The following is a 19,219-nucleotide window of genomic DNA, read 5'->3' as shown; positions in this document are numbered from 1 at the left end:
ATGTTTAACGGTTTGAGGAACTGCAAACTGTTTTTCACAGCAGCTGCACTATTTTATATTCCCACTCACAATGTATGAGTGTTCCAATTTCTCCACATCCTTCCCAACACTTACTATTGACTGTGTTTTCTATTTTAACCATCTTAGTGGATGTGAAGTAATATCTCATTGTGGTTTTGATTTGCATTTCCCTAGTGACTAATGATGATATCGAGTATCTGTTCATGTGCTTATTGAACATTTATATATCTTCTTTGGAGAAACATCTATTCAAATTCTTTGTTCATTTTTAGACTGGGTCAATAACATTTTTATCACTGAGTTATAAGAGTTCTTTATATATTCTAGATAAAAGTAATTTATCAGACATATGATTTGCAAATAGTTTCTCCCACTCTGGTTTTAAATGCCATTTTTATAATGTACTAAATTCTAATATACTGAATGTGATTCTGGGTTTTCTGTTATGTTCCATTGTTCTATCCATCTCTTAAATTATGCAGCTTTTAATATAGGATAGCAAGTCTTTTTTAAAGTCTTCTTGGCTATTCTTTCTATTTTCTGTTCTAGGTAAGCTTCAGAATCATTTTTTCCAGTTCTCTCAAGATTGGAGTTTTGATTAGAGATGAAGACAAAGAAAATTTTATTCACTAGAATCTGGGGATGGAGTGAAAGTAGGTTATTAGAGAGGCAGAATTACCTCTTATGGGAAAAACACTCAGGCTGGGAAATTACACTGCATGTCTCAGGGGGCAGGGATCATAGACTTTTGAAAGATAGCTGAAGAGAGAGCCGATGATAAGACAGGAACCCTTATGGTTCTTTACATAATTTCCTCCATTCCTCCTCTAGTCATTAGCAAAAATTACTAAACATCATGAAGTTAGAACACAAGTAAACTTCTTATAGAAACTATCTAAGGGGCTGAAGTCTGCACATTGAGCAGTGCAAAAACAGAGAGAATTATGAAGAAGTTGAGGGGTTTGCACAAACTGTGGGAAAGGTGAAACTGGGATGTTTAGCTACTTTTAAACAAGGATTTGAGAGTATACAAGTTTGGATTATACAGATTAATTTGGTTTTAGAGCTGACATTTTGCGTGATTAGCCCCCACCCAGTCACATACAATATTGCTGTGAGGGCGACAGAGAGAGATGTTGGTGTACCCTTGGGGAGCCACTCTTTTGTACGTGATGATCACGTCTGGACGGTCACCTTGCTGGCAATCCATAAACAAGTGGCTGAGTCTTCCCTGGACTAGGTTTACCACCCAGCTACGCAGCTTGTAGTCTCTTCTACTGGACTAGTGCATTTCTTTCTTGTTTCATTCTTGTGATTACTAGGGGAAGTTGAGATGGACTTGCTGTGCCTTGTTTTGACTAGTTAGTGGCTTATTTACAACCGTGTGATACAAGAGCTTCCACTAACCATTGTGGCTTAGGTTATCCAAAGAAGTGGAACATGTATGGCTCAGATCATTTAGCTGTGTCTAGAATTTCTAGCTGCTGCGTGGCCTCTGTGCTTTGTGCAGGGACTTTCTTAGGGGCCCAGACAGCTGCCTGATTTGGGCAGAGGACCAGGGGAGCACTGGTGCTTCTCCCAGTGTTGAGATTATTCAATCCCTGAGCAGGCTAATTTCTGCTACGTTCATACTCAGTTTTCTCAGGCATTGGGAGTAAAATCAGTCTCTCCCATGCCATTTGCCGCTCTAACTATACCCAACAGACGAGTGCAGTCTCTCCATTTATTCAAAAATATTATTTTATGATTCTTGATAACGTCCTAATATTTTATTATTGAATTTCATATTTCTTATTAAATTTAATGCTAGATATCATTGATTATTTTTTAATTTAATAAAGGTCTAACACGTTTTCCCAGCAATTCATCTGAGCACAGTAGGCTCTTCTCTCTAACCCATGTATCCAGGAGGTACATGGAGTCCAGGCTCTGCACAGCAACTGAACACATACCTCCCTCTCTGAGTTAAGAGTAAAGTAAAGCAGGTAGATGCCAAAGTTCAGAGCCTGAGTTAGAGGCAGACTAAGACTCCAAAGTGGAGGTTGGACTACCCTTGCCTGGTTCTGGCTCTTTGATACCAGACCTGTCACGAAAGAAGAGGAAGGAGAAAGGAAAGTAGCATTTTCACCTGGTGGGGAAGAGGAATTGAGGGCAACAAAGTCAGATCTCATAAGATACCTCTAAAAAAGGAAAAGCGAGAATGCTGAGAAAAGTGGTTAAAACTTCAGTTTGCACAACCAATTGGAGAAGCAGCTAAAAGTCTGAGGGAGAAAGCAGACAAGCTTAAGGAAAGCAAGTAGCCAGTCATGTTTGAGGTGATAAAGGCAGAAAGAAACTGTTCAGACTGGATTAATCCAGTTAGGAGGTTAATCCAGGACCCCGTAGGGCTTGTGAAGACTGTTGAGAAAAGACTAGGATGACTAAGTGTTTTCCTTAACACTTACTAATTCAAAGTTTATTCCTGTTTGGCTGAAACAAGAATGAAAAAATGTGAATTATGGATAGAGGTGAGAACTACAGAAGATAGGAAATTGGCTTAGACAAGGAGAGTCTAGGAGACGGTCTGGTTGAAGAGGTCCAGGCTGTGGAATTCAAGGAGACAAACTCCCACCTTCGCCTCTGGTAACTGTGGAAAATGCATCCCTCACGGGGAACTCAGGGCTGAGTCTACAGCCTGTTCAGCAAAGGCCTGGTTTCACAGGGACCTGTGCTGAGAGCTGGCCTGGCGGTGGCAAAATCATTCAAGAGAAAGGGCCAGACACCTTAGTGAAGCAAGGCAACTTGCTATTATAAAATATGCAGTGGATTTAAAGTTTAAAAATATAGCAGGCTCCTACAGTGGTTAAGAACATGAGCAATTGAGTCAGGCTGCCAGCGTTCAAATCTCAGTCCCTCATTTATCAGCTGGGTAGCCTTGAGGAAGTTACTTAACCTCTCTGAGACTCAATTTCTTCATCTGTAAAATGGAAATGATAATAATACCTACTCATAAGATTACTGTGAGGATTACTAAATTAAGGCCTGCAAAGCATTTTAGAACAATTCCTGATATATAAAAAATGCTAAGAAAATTTTAGCTATTCTAGACTGGGCTCTATGACCAAATTGTTAAGTGACTTAGGGCAAGTCACTTTCCGTTTCTGGGCTTTAGTTTCCTCATGCGTAAAACGGGGTAGTAAAATCCACATTACTTGCTAATGTAAGGGTTAAATGACATGGTAATTGTAAAGTGCCTACATCATTCGTGACACATCAAAAGTGCTCAGTACATGATATTTTTTGTCCTTTATCTTAGGCAATATCAAGGAGATTCTGTAAGCATCATTATAGTTGTCCCCAAATAGATTTTGAACTTCTAGCTATCTCCCACGGATGTCCTAAGCTGATCCATCCAGTAGAGAAGGAAGGGTACAACAGTCTGGTGAGGGGAAGTCTATTCAGTCCCTTGGTGGGATGGCAGTAGAAGACAAGTGTCAAAATAGGAGAAGCTTCTGTCTAAGGATGTCTAATTTAGAGTTTTGGTTCAAATGCCAAAGTGAAAAACTTAGCTCTTACTCAATCTTGATGTAATCCAACCTCAGGTTTTAGGGGTTACAGCTACAGAAGACTGGAGATTAACTTAGACATGGAAGTGGCAGAAATTAAAAGGGAAAATGAGCTCTGTAAGAGGGAATTAGAGAATGTAGCACACCGAAAGATAAGTAACTAGGAGGAGAAGGAGGGAGGGAGAAAAAGGCAGGCAGGCCAGTTGGTCAGGCGGCAATCAGGTTAGGAGGTTCTGAGCAAATGTCTCCTTGCTTACAGTGGGAAATCAACCACAAATGGGATTTTCCAGCTAAAGCAAGAAAACAGTGAGATGACATTTAGGAGCGAAAGTCTCTAACTAGCAGAATCGTCAAGACCCCTCTCCTTACACCACCAGACTCCCAGCTCAATTAAGCCCAGGTGCTGGTGAGAGAAACTCTGCAGCGGCTTCTTGCTGTCGTTATTGATCAACAGGCCTAGGTGATTTCACCCAAGTCACCTAATGCATGAGACTGAAAATTTCCCATCTCTAAAAGTAAGTGAGGATAGCTGCCAGGGGAAGGATAATTGGCCAATTTCTGGAATTTCTGGTCAGGTTAGTTGGAGTCAATTTACAGTAGGAATACGGGAATTTCTTAGATTCCAAGTGATCACAATTTATTGTACGGTAGTCAAACAGCATAATCTGAAACATTGCAGCCATCAGTAGATTTAGCTAACCATATGGCTTCCAGTCTTGGGTAACCCCCAAAATTTATATTTCATCTCTCCACACTGCATTTCTAAGATCTCTGGAGTATAGCCATCAAATGATATTTTCATCTAAAGAATGATAAGAATAGCTAAATGACATAGCAGAGAGTCACCACAGGGAAGGCCAAGGTCTGTGGTCTTGCAGAAGAGGCAGTAACTAATTTGTTTTCCCCACCACCATTTCATTACATGTTTCTGGTTCAGTCTACCCACTGCCATGTCTCACGGTTTACAATCAGCTCAGTTATCATACTTACGTACAGTACTATCTTCCCCAACTAAACAAAGAGCTCCTTAAAGGCAGAGACCATGTCTTTTTTTCTCTCCTTTAAATCTCTGTACCTGACTGCTTAGCTTAGTCTGTAGATTTAATAAAGATGTGTTGAATGGATAAGCACACAAGTGAAGAGATGCTAGAAACATGTTCTGTTAAATTGTGGTCAGATTTCTGTCCAAACTCCTCCAAAGGAGGATTATCACCTCCTCTTGTGGGAGTATCTACATAAGCACAGAACAGCTGGGCTGCAAGAGAAATCCCAGCTAAGACTAATTCTTTGTTTACCTTTCTGTGCTAAGGTCAGCAAACAGGAGGATATGCATCATGGCTGAGGGGGTGGGTAGAATGCAGTGTCGAAAAGAACCTGGAGAGGAAGCTTGTTAAAGTCTTGAATGTCATGAAAAGTTCTGTTCTTGAGCTACTATAGCTCTCATGTGACTTCTGCCTCTGACCATCCCCTATAGCTTCGCTAATTCTTTTGAGTTTAGCAGAAACAAGACTGGAATTGCTCAAAGGACAAGATACTAAAGAAAATCAAAATAGAAATAAAAGACAAAAAACCCCTCAAACCCAAAACAAACCCCAAACCCTAATTTATTAACAGTGTGCCACAGAAGATTGGTTGGCTGGCACAATTCAAGATGTGCTCAAAACCAACGGCCCTAACCCCTGTTCTTCTTGGAGACCTTCAGGCTCTCCCCTTCCTCTCCAAGGAGACACCACTCATGAGCTGATGGGACACCATTCATACTACCCCTCGCAGGCGGAAGCTGAGAGTGGTGCTTCGCCGTTCTCACCTCATTGAGAATGTAGAACCACTGACTTCTCATCAGTGTGGTAAAAGTAAACTCAGTCATGCTTGACCGAACTGCTAGATACCACTCTCAGTGCTTCTCAGTCATAAAACCTTCCTTGGCAGAGGAGATGAGAGGTTGGGAAAGTTACAACAAAGGTCATCAGTTAGAAACAAAATGCCATTCACACTAAGCTGAGTCTAACAGTAACCACTGGTGATGCTAAAGAAGCAATTTTAGAGATTCAAAAAGTAATCTCATGGTTTAGGATTGCTAGATTTAGCAAATAAAATACAAAACCAAAATATGTCCCCAATATTACATGGGATACACTTATACTAAAAAATTATTCATTGTTTACTGAAATTCAAATTTAACTGAGAATCACGTATTTTATCTGGCAACCCTGTGTCTGTTCTTGAGGTCAGGAAATGTTCCTACAAATTACTTCAACTGTTGCTTTAAATTTTCTAAAGAAACTAGAATTCTAAAGAAAACAGAATTCTAGAAACTAACTCTAAAAACTTTAGATGTCCGTTTTACTCTAAATAACTTTACTGAGATATAATAGACATACCATAGAATTCACCAATTTAAAATAAAATGTACAAGTCAATGATTTTTAGTATGTTCACGATACAGATGTCTATTTTGTGTGTTTAATTATGGTGTTGTACAGGATTCTATTACTAAGGTTCTGATTAACTTTTTACTCTACAAGTCACAATAACTATGCCCCCCCCCGCTATTTCTTTTTCTATCCTTTCCTTTTAGTTTCTCCAACTCAGTTATTTTCCCTTTGTGATTACAATTTTTTCCTTAATGATTTTTCAAATCACCCAAAGTAACACATAAATATCTTTTAACTGTAACAAATCCAAAATCAGAAATATATAGCTAAAAAATATAAAGTTTCCTTTCCCATGCCTTCTACACCTTCTCCGTTTCCCAAGGGAACCACTTTAACAGATCGGTGCATATTCTTTGGGTCCCTTCCCTTTCAGGGTATTTATATACAAACATATAGAAACAGCTGTATATGGGTTTCTTTAAACAAATGAGATCCTACTGTAAATATTGCTCTGCAAGTTGCTTTTTTCTTTTCACACTATGTATTGGAGATCTTTCCAGGTCAATTCATACAAGTGTCTCTCATCCTTTTGAATTTACTACCTAGCATTATTTAAGCATCTATCAGTACGTGTTAATAATTTTTATTGTTCTGTTGTGGTGGTGGTGGTGATGACAATGATGATATTTGTAGATGTGTGTGAGTGGTAAAAGAGGGGTAAAGGAGAAGTATAACAGATGGGTCAGACTTGCAAACTCTCCAGGACAAAGAGAGCTCTGTAGGCACTGTGCTAGGCAGACAATTTAGTAGAACCACACAACACATATGCAAAACAATAAAGAAACAGCTCAAGGCAGGATATAAATAAGATTTAAAATGAATTGTAGGAACCCAAGAGAATTGAAATTATATGTCTATACAAAAATTTGTCCATGAATGTTGATAGCAGCATTGTTCATAATAGCCAAAAAGTAGAAACAACCCAAATGTCTATCAATTAATGAATGGATAAACAAATTGTAGCACATCCACACAGTGGAATGGTACTCAGCCACAAAAAGGAGTGAAGTATTAATATATGCTAAACATGGATAAGCCTTGAAAACATAAGTGAGAGAAGCCAGTCACAAAAGGCTACATATTATATGATTCTATTTATGTCATGTCCAGAATAGTCAAATCTACAGAGATAGAAAGTAGATGAGTTGTTGCCAGGGACCAGGAGAAGGGAGAATTGGGAGTGATTGCTAATGGGTGAAAGGGTTTCTTTCTGGAGTGAGGAAATGTCCTAAAATTAAATTATGGTCATGATTGCACACTTCTGTGAATATACTAAAAATCGCTGAATTGTATGCTTTACAAGGGTGAATTTTATGGCAATTATATCTCAATAAGGGTATTATTTTTTAAAAAACTATAGAAACCAAGCACTATAGGAATTCAAGAAGGAAAGATAATGGTAGGGGGTTGGTGACTAGAATTGTTGCAGAAGGCTTCATGGAGAAGGACTTGTCCTAAACAAAAAAAATGAATATAGGTTCAATACAGATGTAGGGAACAGATATCTAGGCAGGAAGAACAACTTAATGAAAGGGTTGGCACTGAGACAAGACAAGTTTTATGATAGTACCCCAGGTAGGAAGAGTCCGAAGGAGGCAGAAAGCAAGACTATAAAGTCAGGCCTTTAATACTAGGCTAATGATCTTAAATTTTATCTAGTAGCTGACAAGGAACCCCAGAAAGATTTTAAGAAAGGAAAAATGTGATAAAATTGGAATTTCAGAAAGATTAATATGATAGATTTACAGAGAAACAGATTGCAGACAGAAAGACCACTTAAAAGACTGCCACAGTATTCAACATTTGAAATGATGAGAGCCTGAATTAAGAAAGTGGTGAAAAACAGATAAGCAAGATGCTGTAACTAGTCAATATTCACTCTATACGCTGTAAGTTTTCCAACCAGAATAGGCTGACAGCCTAGAAAAGGGCATAAGTACCTGCAAAATTACTGGGTTTGCCACTGTTATTTTGCTGTCCCAGGCCAAAGACCAACATCTTGGATGGACCAGTATTAATTGCTCACTGCTTAAAACAGCACAAGCAATAACTCTACTGCAATAGGTAGGCCTAGCGTACCTAAAGGGATTTAGGCCAGGAAAACTGGTTTAAATTATTTTTCATTGGTAAAGCATTTGACTTTTGAAGTGATCTACATTTGTAAACATTCAAGTTCTTAATTATCTTCCTGAATGAAAGCATCAAGCTCTTGTATTTTTCACATATTGTATTTAAACATGTGTTTACCATGTGCCAGATACTGTCCTAGGAGCTTTACAAATATTACCTCATTTAATCCTCACAAAATACTTACGAGGCAGCACTATTATTAGCCTCATTTTACAGATGAGAAACTGTAACATAGAGAAACTAAGAGATTTGCCCAAGATAATATAGTAAGTGGTGGAGCTAGGATTCAAACCTAGACTGTATGGCTCCAGAATCCGTGCTCTTAACCACTATGCCCCCCATGATCTTTACTTCATTGCATTTCCTGTAGATATAATTTGATATTTCTCCGTGCTATTACTTAAAGGCTGTCTGTCACTAAACCATAATCTCCATAAGAGCAGAGATTCTGTCTAGTTTAGTTGCCATTGTATTACCAGCATGTAGCACAGTGGCAGGCATTCATTTGTTGATAAATAAGTATTTTTTGAAGAAGTAAATCAGTCTTTATTGATGATTACATTTTCATTTGCCTTGAACTTACTACTCCCTAAAGTATTCTGCTGTCCATATTTCCTGTTCATAAGAAGATGCAGGAGAAATCAGTCTGTTAGCTTGTTTTCCTCAGCCCTCTCTCCTTTAGTAGTTCTGAAAATAGGCGATGACTCTCTGGTTTTCCCTTGGTTGGGAGTTCCCTGACTTCCTCTTTCTGGAACTAGGGGCTGTGCCTTTGGAATGGGCTCCCTTCAGGAATCAGACAACTGCACAATGGACAGAAAGTCAAGAAGGTAGAGTGTGGCCTTAAATCAGTGACCTAATTTCATTCTCTGTACCTTCTCCATTCCTCAAAAGGAAGCCTAATTATAGAACTACATTCTGGCTTGCTTTTTCAAAATTTTATGTCAGAAAATTTTTTTTCATGTCAGGCAGTTTCAGTCTGAAAGATGGCTTGAGTGTGATTACCCCAGCTTCCTTTAGTACTCTGATTCATCAAAAGAAAGCATGGAAGTGGTATGGAAATCTTCCCTAACAGCAGAGCCAGACCCATCTGCTCTGTCCACAAAAGGCTGCACAGGATGACCTTATTTGCCTCAGCAACTTCTTTTCAAATTGACCACTACTTTTTAGCAGGAGGTGGTTGTGAAGGATGGGGAGAGGAAAAGGAACACACGTTTTCCTGGTGAACTTCCAGGATAAGCACAAAATAAAATAAAAGTACAAAAGATGACAGATTGTAACTACTCAAATTAGAACTCTCAGATGACAAAACAGTGGAGCTTGTACTTCTGGAGTTTACCTCTGCAGAGCACATCTCCTTTCCTGGTCAGTGGTTTGGTGGATTGGCAGTTTGAATGATAGGTTGGCCAGCCTGCGTTATCTGTCATATGCGCACAGGCACACACGCACTTTTTAGAGGCAATAATAACATACAGACTTAGATATTTTTACTGAGTTCACCTACCTCCACTTTGTCTGTTCTCGCTTTGGCTTTCAAATAGAGACATTGCAGAGTAGTACCAACTATATTTCCATGGAATTTCTGTAAAGGAAAGAAAGATTCAGGATGAGAATTTCTTATGACAATACCATTTCACTCAAATATACACTTAAGAAACTTGAAATTTGATCTATGAAACCTAAAATAATCTACTTCTAAGATACACATGCTAAATTGTGGAATTCATTTCATATGTCCTCACCATAAAATTATATTTTCAGGGGCTGGCCTCATGGCCGAGTGGTTAAGTTCATGCACTCTGCTGCAGCAGCCCCGGGTTTCACCGGTTCGGATCCTGGGCGCAGACATGGCACCGCTCATCAGGCCATGCTGAGGTGGCATCCCACATGCCACAACTAGAAGGACCCATAACTAAAAATGCACAGCTATGTACTGGGGGGCTTAGGAGAGAAAAAGGAAAAATAAAATCTTTAAAAAAAATTAAAAAAGAAAATATAATTCTTTCCAGCCCCTGCAGCGTCATCAAGCAGATTTGAGAGGGTGGTCTGGCCAAATCCACAAAGCAGGATAGCTTGGAATGTGAAATGGTTTAAGGCACTTAACAGCCAGCCAGCGGCCTGAGTAACGACTTTTAGCTGGAACCAGGCACCCCCCTAATTTTGTGATGCTCTCTGCACACATATCATTTTACATAGCAGCCAACTGGAAAGTACACTTTAGCTGTTAAACTCAGAGGAGAGTGGAAGAACGTGAGGGAAGGGAGAAAGAAATGGGATGTGGGAAGAAAAGGGAAGAGATGGAGCAAAAAAAAAGATTAGGAGCCAGAGAACAGGCTTTTATTTCAAAGTCTGCTACTAATTAATGACAATGGGACTTGGGGGAAGTTATTAACCATTTCATGCCTAAAATTTCCTCTGAAATGAGAATGACTGTTTTTTTTTTTTGTAAGAAACACAAAATAAATCAGGCAGATACAAGATGGAGAAAGACCCACTAAGGAATAAATTTGTCAGAGAGATATTTAGGGGTAATTATGTATTACACACTAAGCACAGCATTACTTACAGCCCTCTGTGAGGGAGGGAGAAGCACTCCCAGGTGTTTCTCATGAGCTGACTCCTGTCACTGTCGGAGAAGACAAGGCTGAGGAATTTCCACGAGACTGGGATTCAGGGCACCAGGCATCTTTTTTGGAAATTGCTGGACCCCAGCAGCATGGGGTGTCCCCCGGAAGTCCCTGCCTGTGGCCTGGTCGGTCCCTACAGGGCCAGGACCCGGAGAGTAATTATGGAGCTGAGAAGAAGAGCTGTTAGAGGATTAAATAAATGTATGAAAATGTCTGCCACAGTGCTTGACACAAAGTAGTCAATCAACAAATGGCAATGTTTTAGGATTTTAATATACATGCCCAACAGATTAGTAAAAAATTTAAAGTCTAATAATATTGTGTTAGAAAGTAGAGCCACTGGTATACTTCCATACTGTTGGTGGTATTAAAAATTGGACAAATCCTTTGGAAAACAATTTGGCCCTATCTAGTAAAGTCGATGGATCATTTACCTTATAACCCAGCAAGTCCATTTTTAGATATATGCCCAAGGGAAACTCTCCAGATACGTTATTAACAAGGATGAGTGCAGTAGCACCGCTCATTAACAGCAAAACTGGAAACCAACCAAATGGCTATTAACGGTAAGTAGAGAAACAAGTTGTGGCACGTTCATACAGTGGAAAGCTATAAAGTAGTGAAAATGAGTGAACTACAGTTACACACATTAACGTTGGTTAAATCTCAGGAACATTTAGGGAAAAAGACAAATTGCCAAAGAATACAAATAGTGTCATTCTATTTACATAAAGTTAAATATCATGCAAAACTATATCATTAGGGATACATACTTTCAAGGTAAACCTACAAAGAGAAGCAAGGGAATGAAAAATACAAAATTTAGGGTAGAGGTTGGGGGGATGGGATGGAGAAAAGCACAGTGAGAGCTTCAAGCTATATTTGTGCTCATGTTATTGTTACTCTTTACAACTTACACATTTGTTAAAAACTTTTTATCTATTCAATATATAATAACAAAAGAACTAAAAAATTAAAGTGAATAAGACCAACTGTAGGAAATACTCTTCCTATCTTACTCAGGAGAGTAATTTTTAAATAACCCTTATTGAAAGAGGAGGTCCAATTTGGGCTACTATATTTAAAAAAATGTTTTATTTTGAGATAATTTTAAACTTTCAGAAGAGTTGCAAAAATAGTATGGAGAATTTTCATATATCCTTCACTCATCTTACTCTTATGTTAACATCTTACATAACCATAGAAGAATTAACAAACAAAGAAATTAACCTTGGTAGAATACTATTAACCAAAGTACAGAAATTATTTATTTTTTTTACCAATTCTTTCCACTAATGTCTTTTTTTTTGGTTTCAGGACCCAATCCAGGATCCCACAAAGCATTTAGTTATATGTCTCCTCCCACTTGCGACTGTTTCTCATTTTTTCCTTGTTTTTCATGATCTTGACAATTTTGGAGGGTACTGGACAGTTGTTTTGTAGAATGTGCCTTCACTTGGATTTGTCTGATGTGCTCATCATATCAGGAAATACATGCTGTTGTATGTATTCCTGGCAACATGAACCTAGATCACCTGGTTAAGATGGTGTCTGCCAGAAGGCTCCACTGTAAACTTACTATTTTTCCCTTTGTAATTACTAAATATTTGGGAGGAGGCTCATCACATTTAAACAAAGAAGGTTGAAAAAACAGTAGAGTCATAAAAGAGGCACCAAAGAGAAGTCAGCCTCTATAAGACATGGCTATAGGAACTAAAACTCTTTTATTTAGACATGAGAATCTAAAGGTAGAAATAACAGGCCCCACCCTTGAGTTGATAATCTCCAAGCTGCCTACATCTTGGACTGAACTGCCTAACACAGAAATGAAGACAACCTTATTGAAACTTTGGTTTGGAAGTGAAGTACTTATTTTCTGACCTATTAGCCAATAGTCTTCCAATTGGCATCACATTGCAAACCAACTTCAAGTTCCCCCAAGACACAGTGGTGATTCTGTGCTGCCAGCATCCTATCTCCCTCCACACTTACTTATACACAAAAAACTGGTGAATTTACTAAGTACAAAGTTTTGGAGGAAGGTTTTAAGTTTATATTTAGCTCAGTCTGAAAATTACATGAACTATAACAAACACAATGAAGTCTAGCAATGGCATATTTGTGATACCAATGTAGCCAATGACTCTTAGTACTGGAATATCATAGACTGCGTGCACACAAGTCATAATTGGCTCTCAATGAACAAATCTGCCTCCAGAGAACAGAGCTCTTCACCAAGAAAGGAACAAACTCCTGGTTGACTTGAATGTTTTGAGAATCTGAGGAAAGGACTCTCACACAGAAGCAGGTGTGCCTGTTACCCTCTGACTAAAATAAGAGCTACATTCTCCCTAAACTGTGTGGAAAATCACAAAAGCTTCCAGTCTACTCCATTAAGGTTTCTTGGAGTTAGCTATTACACCCAATGCACAATCCCCAGCTACTCCAGAAATCAAAGTTCCCATCCCAGTTCCCACCACGTGAATCTCAGCACAGCTAACAAAAGTTTTCTTTTTAATGCAACAGAACATGTAAAAAAAAAAATCATGTCTTATCCTGAAATGCTTAGCACAGCCTGAAACTTGGCAGCACTCCACACAACACCTCTCTCCTCAGTTACAGCCCCTACCTTATCCCCTACTTATTTCAACCACAACTTCTTTCTGACAGGAAAACAAAGATCTAAACTTAGGAACTTTAAGACTCTGGGAGAGGTGGGAAGATGTAGAAACATCTCCTAGTCTATGGGGCCATTTGGATGAAGAGACCTCCTTCAGGTTCCTACTGCCAACTGATCCCCGGCTTTTGGGAGCTGGCCAAATTCCTGTGTCATGAATTGTTTTCTTCTGCTTCCTCTAGATGGGGATATGAAGTGAGTCTCAAAACCCTCATTTACAACCTACTTTTTCCAAAGATGATTCATAGACCCCTAATAACCTTTCAATTAACCTGGCTTTGATTTCAGGTGGTTTAAAGCAAAGAGCTGAAGATGTACATAAAATAATCTTCAAACACAAAATGGAGTAGAAAGGAACCTGCAAAACACTGCAGTTTCTTAGCTGCTGCCTCTATTCTCACATGCTCCCCCAGTTCGCCTGTTAGTCTGGACGGCAGGCTTTGTAAAGCAGCTGTGTGCTACGAAGGGCTTCTTGTGCCTAGAGGTTTAGCTTGGGTCTGAACAAGCATTGGAGCCCACATAACCTCCTTCTTGTACTTGTAATTTTGAAGTCTCACAAAGCAAGCTCCTCATTAGCAGCTTAATACTGATGCTTTGGGATGGTTTATTATCCCTTTTCGTCTATAAAAGTGAGTCAATGTTTACTAAGCTAGTCTTAACTGTTTTGCACGTACTAGGCAGTTAACAAATGTCTGTTGAAAGGAATTGTAGGAACTAAGTATTATGTTCTCTCTTAAACAAATTTTATTTGTTTTAAAATTGGGACAAGGATGAGATAATAGAAACAGCACTGACTGCTGCGGAGTTTGGAAACCTCTGTTCTATTATCAGCTGGATTCCTAAATTATTTGTACCTAAAACAAATGAGTCTTTTCTTCGGTTTTCTAGTTTCTCACCTACAATAAAAGGCAATGCCTGCTACTTCCCTTTCTTGCTCATAAAAGTAATGTAAAGCAGGGTCTTTGAATGGTGTTAGGCAGCGTAGGGAGGTTTCTCTGGGGCTGAAACAGGGTTCAGGGTAGAGTGGTGCAAGGGAAAGAAGGGCACGCCCTCTCTCTCAACTTGAATGACTGCTTTTATCTGAGATTTTCCACATATTTTCAATGGAAAAAGTAGTTTCTCCTGCTAAAAACTAAGAATATCATCCGGATGCTTCTGGGATAAATGCTCATTTGAGTAAGTTAAAATGTACACTTGTAGATGGAACTCAACCTCCAGCTAGACGAGGCACAGTTCAAAGTTCTCCTTTTTTTTTTTTGGAGGAAGATCAGCCCTGAGCTAACATCTGCTGCCAAAGTTCCTCTTTTTGCTGAGGAAGACTGGCCCTGAGCTAACATCCGTGCCCATCTTCCTCTGCTTTGTATGTGGGATGCCTACCACAGCATGGCTTGCCAAGCAGTGCCATGTCTGCGCCCAGGATCTGAACCGGCGAACCCTGGGCTGCCGAAGTGGAACATGAGCACTTAACCGCTGTGCCACTGGGCTGGCCCCCTCAAAGTCCTTAAATAGCCCCTCTCAGTGTAGCTTATCCTGGCATCTATGTGGCCTTGGCACAAATTCCCAACAAAAGCTGGAACTACTAGGAGCCATGTGAAGACACTGCACCGCCTCACCTGTCTTTTCTAATCCCATCGTCAGTCCACAGTTCATTCAGATACTTAGTCTTCTCCCTTGTTTTCACGGCAACTCATCTTCCTGGCTTTTCTCTCACTGCCTCTTTGACTGCTTTGCAGTGTGACGTAGCAGGGTTAGGCTGACCTAAATTTAAACCCTGAAGCCAACACTTATCAAATGTGGGCCCTGAGGCTGAGATAAGCACTCTGAGCTTCAGTCTCTTCATCTTTCACATGAAGATAATCACTTCACCTTGCAAGGACTCTATAAAATAAAGTACATCAAGCATTTTCTATAATGCCTTGCACACAATAGGTGTTCTTCCCCCAAAGCATGGTTCTTATTCCTGTTCTCTGTGTATGCTTTCCCTGAGTTATGGCATCATATCCTCTCATTGCCTCTCTAGCCCTGGCTCCTAAAACTCTTTCTAGTCCCAAACTCGTACTGTTGGACAATTTCCTCTCAATTGCTCACTAGCATCTCAACACAAACATGTTTCAAAGTGACACTTCTCAACACCCCTGATTTCCAGCAAATCTGCTCCTCTTCCTTATTATCCTGTACTTGTTCATGAAACCTAAGAGTCACATTCAGTTCCTCCTCTGATAACTTGTCAGGTCCTATAATATTCCGTCTGAGGGACTCTTGAAGCTATTACCTCATTTCTAATCCCACTAATACCATCTCAGGTTCTTTATAACTTCCTCCTGAATTCAATGTCCTGTTACCTGCCTCCAACTTTTATAAACTATCCACTGCTGCCCTGAAGCAGAACACTGATCATATCTTCTTACCCACCAGCTCAAAAACCTTCAAATGGCTTCCCACGGGTTACTGAATGAAGGTCAGATATTATCAGCCACACATTCAAGATGCTATAATTTGAACTCAAATTATTCTTTTATCTTTCTCTTCCACTATTTACCTTTATTTAAACTGGCCTGTGTACAATTCCATAAACAGCCCGTGCTTTCCTGCACCTATGCCACTGCTCACACTGCTCCCTCCAAGTGTAATGGCCTGCTATCAGTCACCATCTTTCAAAGGCTTTCCTACAAAGGCCAGCTCACATCCCACAAACTTCTCAATGAAGTTTGTCTGCTCCCCCGATCCAGAAATAATCTTTCACCCCTCCCAACTCCATACCACTTCGTTGGTATTATTCTCCTAAAACTAATCATTTTTCTTCCTTGTGTTATAATTTTTTTTTCAATTTTATCTCCCCTATCTCATCGATAAATGTGACTGTGTCAAATTAATTTCTGTGTCCTCGAAGCCCTAGCACAGGGCCTGGCTTCTAAGTAGGAGGCTGGTAAAATATATGAACTTGAAAAAAGAATGAAGACCAGCAGGAGGTAAGTTTATTAAGAACATCAGCCCAAGGAAAACCTTTCTGAAAAACACATGTTACAAGATGTCTCCTGCTGATACGTCATCAAGACAATTGCTATAAAGAATACAAACACTTTATCCAGTGGCATTTAAAATCAGCTCTGGGGGAGTGGTTAAGTTAGTCATTCTGCTTCAGTGGCCTTGGGTTGGTTGGTTCTGATCCTGGGCACGGACCTACACACCGCTCATCAAGCCATGCTGTGGCAGTGTCCCACATAGAAGAACTGGAAGGACTTACAACTAGGATATACAACTATGTACTGGGGCTTTGGGGGGAAAAAAAGAGGAAGATTGGCAACAGATGTTAGCTCAGGGCCAATCTTCCTCACCAAAAAAAAAAGAAAAAGAAAAAGAAAGAAAAACAAAAAAATCAGTTCTGGAATCTGTACATCTCTCAGTTAAAATCAGTCCAAAGACACATTCCTCTTAGCTGCCCTACTTCATTAGATACAAAAGTGGCAGCCATAAAGTGGGGAGCAACTGTCTCTAACATAATTTAAAACCCTAAACTATGAGGGATTTTTTGGGCTACACATGTCACTTCTCTGCTGGTGGTCTATGCTGCACTGCTCTTCTTCACAGCAGAAGGCAGAACATTTGTAATGTTACCAGGTCAACAAGCTGTAGGAGTTTAAGACACTCCAGTATGAGGCTCCCTGTCCCCATAAGTCCCCAACTCTGGCTTTGAGAATAAACTGGGAATATCCTTGGATCACAGTGCCAACTGGAATTGTCAAGTAGTTTTTGCACATCATATGGGGTTTTATTGGGACTAAGGAGAGTCACAGACGGACCAGGCTGAACTAAATTAAACTAAGCCCAAGTTGGGGCCAGCCTGGTGGCGCAGCGGTTAAGTTTGCAAGTTCTGCTTCTAAGCAGCCTGGGGTTTGCTGGTTCGGATCCTGGGTGCGGACATGGCACCGCTTGGCATGCCATGCTGTGGTAGGCGTCCCATAAAGTAGAGGAAGATGGGCACGGATGTTAGCTCAGGGCCAGGCTTCCTCAGCAAAAAGAGGAGGACTGGCAGTAGTTAGCTCAGGGCTAATCTTCTTCAAAAAAAATATAAATAAATAAATAAATAAAATAAATAAACTAAGACCAAGTAAAAAGAATCACTTCCAGAATTGCCTTCCATTCCCACTAGGAATATCTGGGCTGGGAGCCATCCTGGATCTTAGGATGGCCTCTCAGAGTCACTCTGATTCTGGAAATTATAGAATTTCACAATTGGAAAGGCACTGGGAGACATCTAGTCCCTCCTGCCACCCAGAGCAGTCATTCCCTGTGGTTAGCAACCCTGGCCACGTCACTTAAAGACTTCCAGTGAAGAAGAAATCACGGTCTCTCAAGACAGCTTCTACATTTCCAGACAGCTCTAATCATAAATACGTTTAATCACTGAATTTCTCTTGACTCCTATAAGCCTCAGAGGCAAGCAAGAGCCAACAGTAGGCCCTGCCTCGGCTCTACCTTCATCTCTTCCAAGCTGGTGAGCACTGAGAGGAACAAGCACCCAGCCCTGAGTGTGCTGCATCACCCATCACCACCTTCCATCCTGGGCAATGTGGTCACTGCACCAGGTGCTGTGCCTCGGGTCCTGAGCCCTAAAATCTGGTTTACCCACTCATCTACTACATGAACAGCAGCCAATACAATGAATTATGAGCACTTTACTTGTCTCTCAGCACAGAGTCTAGGACATCTTAGTTTTGCTGCTTGTCCTAATTCTTAAGTGCACTCCACTCCAATCTTATCCAACCTCAAATCCTTTTAGGGATTTCAATTCGCCAATTTCTCTCTCAGAGACTTCTGATAACCTTACTGATATTCACTCTATATATTTCAATTCCAGTGCAACAAATACAAACCATGTGCTAGCCCAAATGGTTGGGCCCATCCAGACAAAGCAAGAGTAACAGTTCTGCTCACTGCAGTTCTGACAACAGGTTAAACAGGTGGGCACGATTATTCATTCTTACAGCCTCCTCAGCAACTCTAATCTAATAGAAAATCCTCACACTCTGAATTTCAGTAACTACTGGTGAACTTCTTCTGAGTCACCCTTAGTGGTCTGGTTCATTTCAAGAAGCTGTGTGGTTCTTGACAGGGAGGCTGTAGGACCCAAAAAAGGCATACATAGAAATTGGGAACCAGATTTTAAACATAGCACCGTGCCAGAAAAGAAGTTAAGAAGATTCAACATTAATGAATGTTTAACCATCTATGGAAATACTGTCTGAAGTAATCTGATTAAGAGATATTTATAAATTATAAAAGTGCTGATAAGATTAAAATACAGCCTAAATTAATCTCAGCATAGCGTTTAGGGCTCCTCTCCAGAAAGAAGGCATGAAGTTAAAATAGAACTAATCTAAGAGAAGCTCTACTCTTCATTTTTATTTATTTATTTACTTATTTTTTTAATTGATCTATGGTTTGCAAACATCTTCTCCCAATTGTCAGGTTGTCTTTTTGTTTTGTTGTGGTTTCTTTTGCTGTGCAGAAGCTTTTTCGTTTGATGTAGTCCCATTTGTTCCTTTTTTCTTGTTTCCCTTGCCCGGTCAGACATGGTATTTGAAAATATGCAGCTAACACCGATGTCAAAGAGCATGTTGCCCATGTTTTCTTCTAGAAGTTTCATGGTTTCAGGTTTTACATTCAAGTCTTTAATCCACTTTGAGTTGATTTTTTGTGCATGGTGTAAGGTAACGGTCTACTTTCATTCTTTTGCATGTGGCTGTCCAGTTTTCCCAACACCATTTATTGAAGAGACTTTCCTTT

The 19,219-nt window shown here is 39.9% G+C and overlaps 1 protein-coding gene across 16 annotated transcripts in view; it reads right to left on the bottom strand.

Annotated features, from left to right (window-relative positions):
* LOC124247772 (phospholipid-transporting ATPase FetA-like) overlaps positions 1-19,219 on the bottom strand; it is a 130,092-nt gene that overhangs the window by 74,790 nt on the left and 36,083 nt on the right. For 9 of the 16 annotated variants that reach the window (XM_046677448.1, XM_046677525.1, XM_046677432.1 and 6 more), the window contains one exon: positions 9,633-9,710. In XM_046677448.1, coding sequence (XP_046533404.1) covers positions 9,633-9,710 — 78 coding nt within the window. Of the gene's footprint in view, positions 1-9,632; positions 9,711-10,694; positions 10,936-11,528; positions 11,542-19,219 lie in introns of all 16 variants that reach the window. The other 7 variants (XM_046677472.1, XM_046677552.1, XM_046677509.1 and 4 more) reach the window with 3 other exon arrangements.

Source organism: Equus quagga, chromosome 1, assembly GCF_021613505.1.
Source record: "Equus quagga isolate Etosha38 chromosome 1, UCLA_HA_Equagga_1.0, whole genome shotgun sequence".
NCBI classification, from domain to species: Eukaryota; Metazoa; Chordata; class Mammalia; order Perissodactyla; family Equidae; genus Equus; species Equus quagga.
This window is presented reverse-complemented; position numbering and strand designations above follow the sequence as displayed.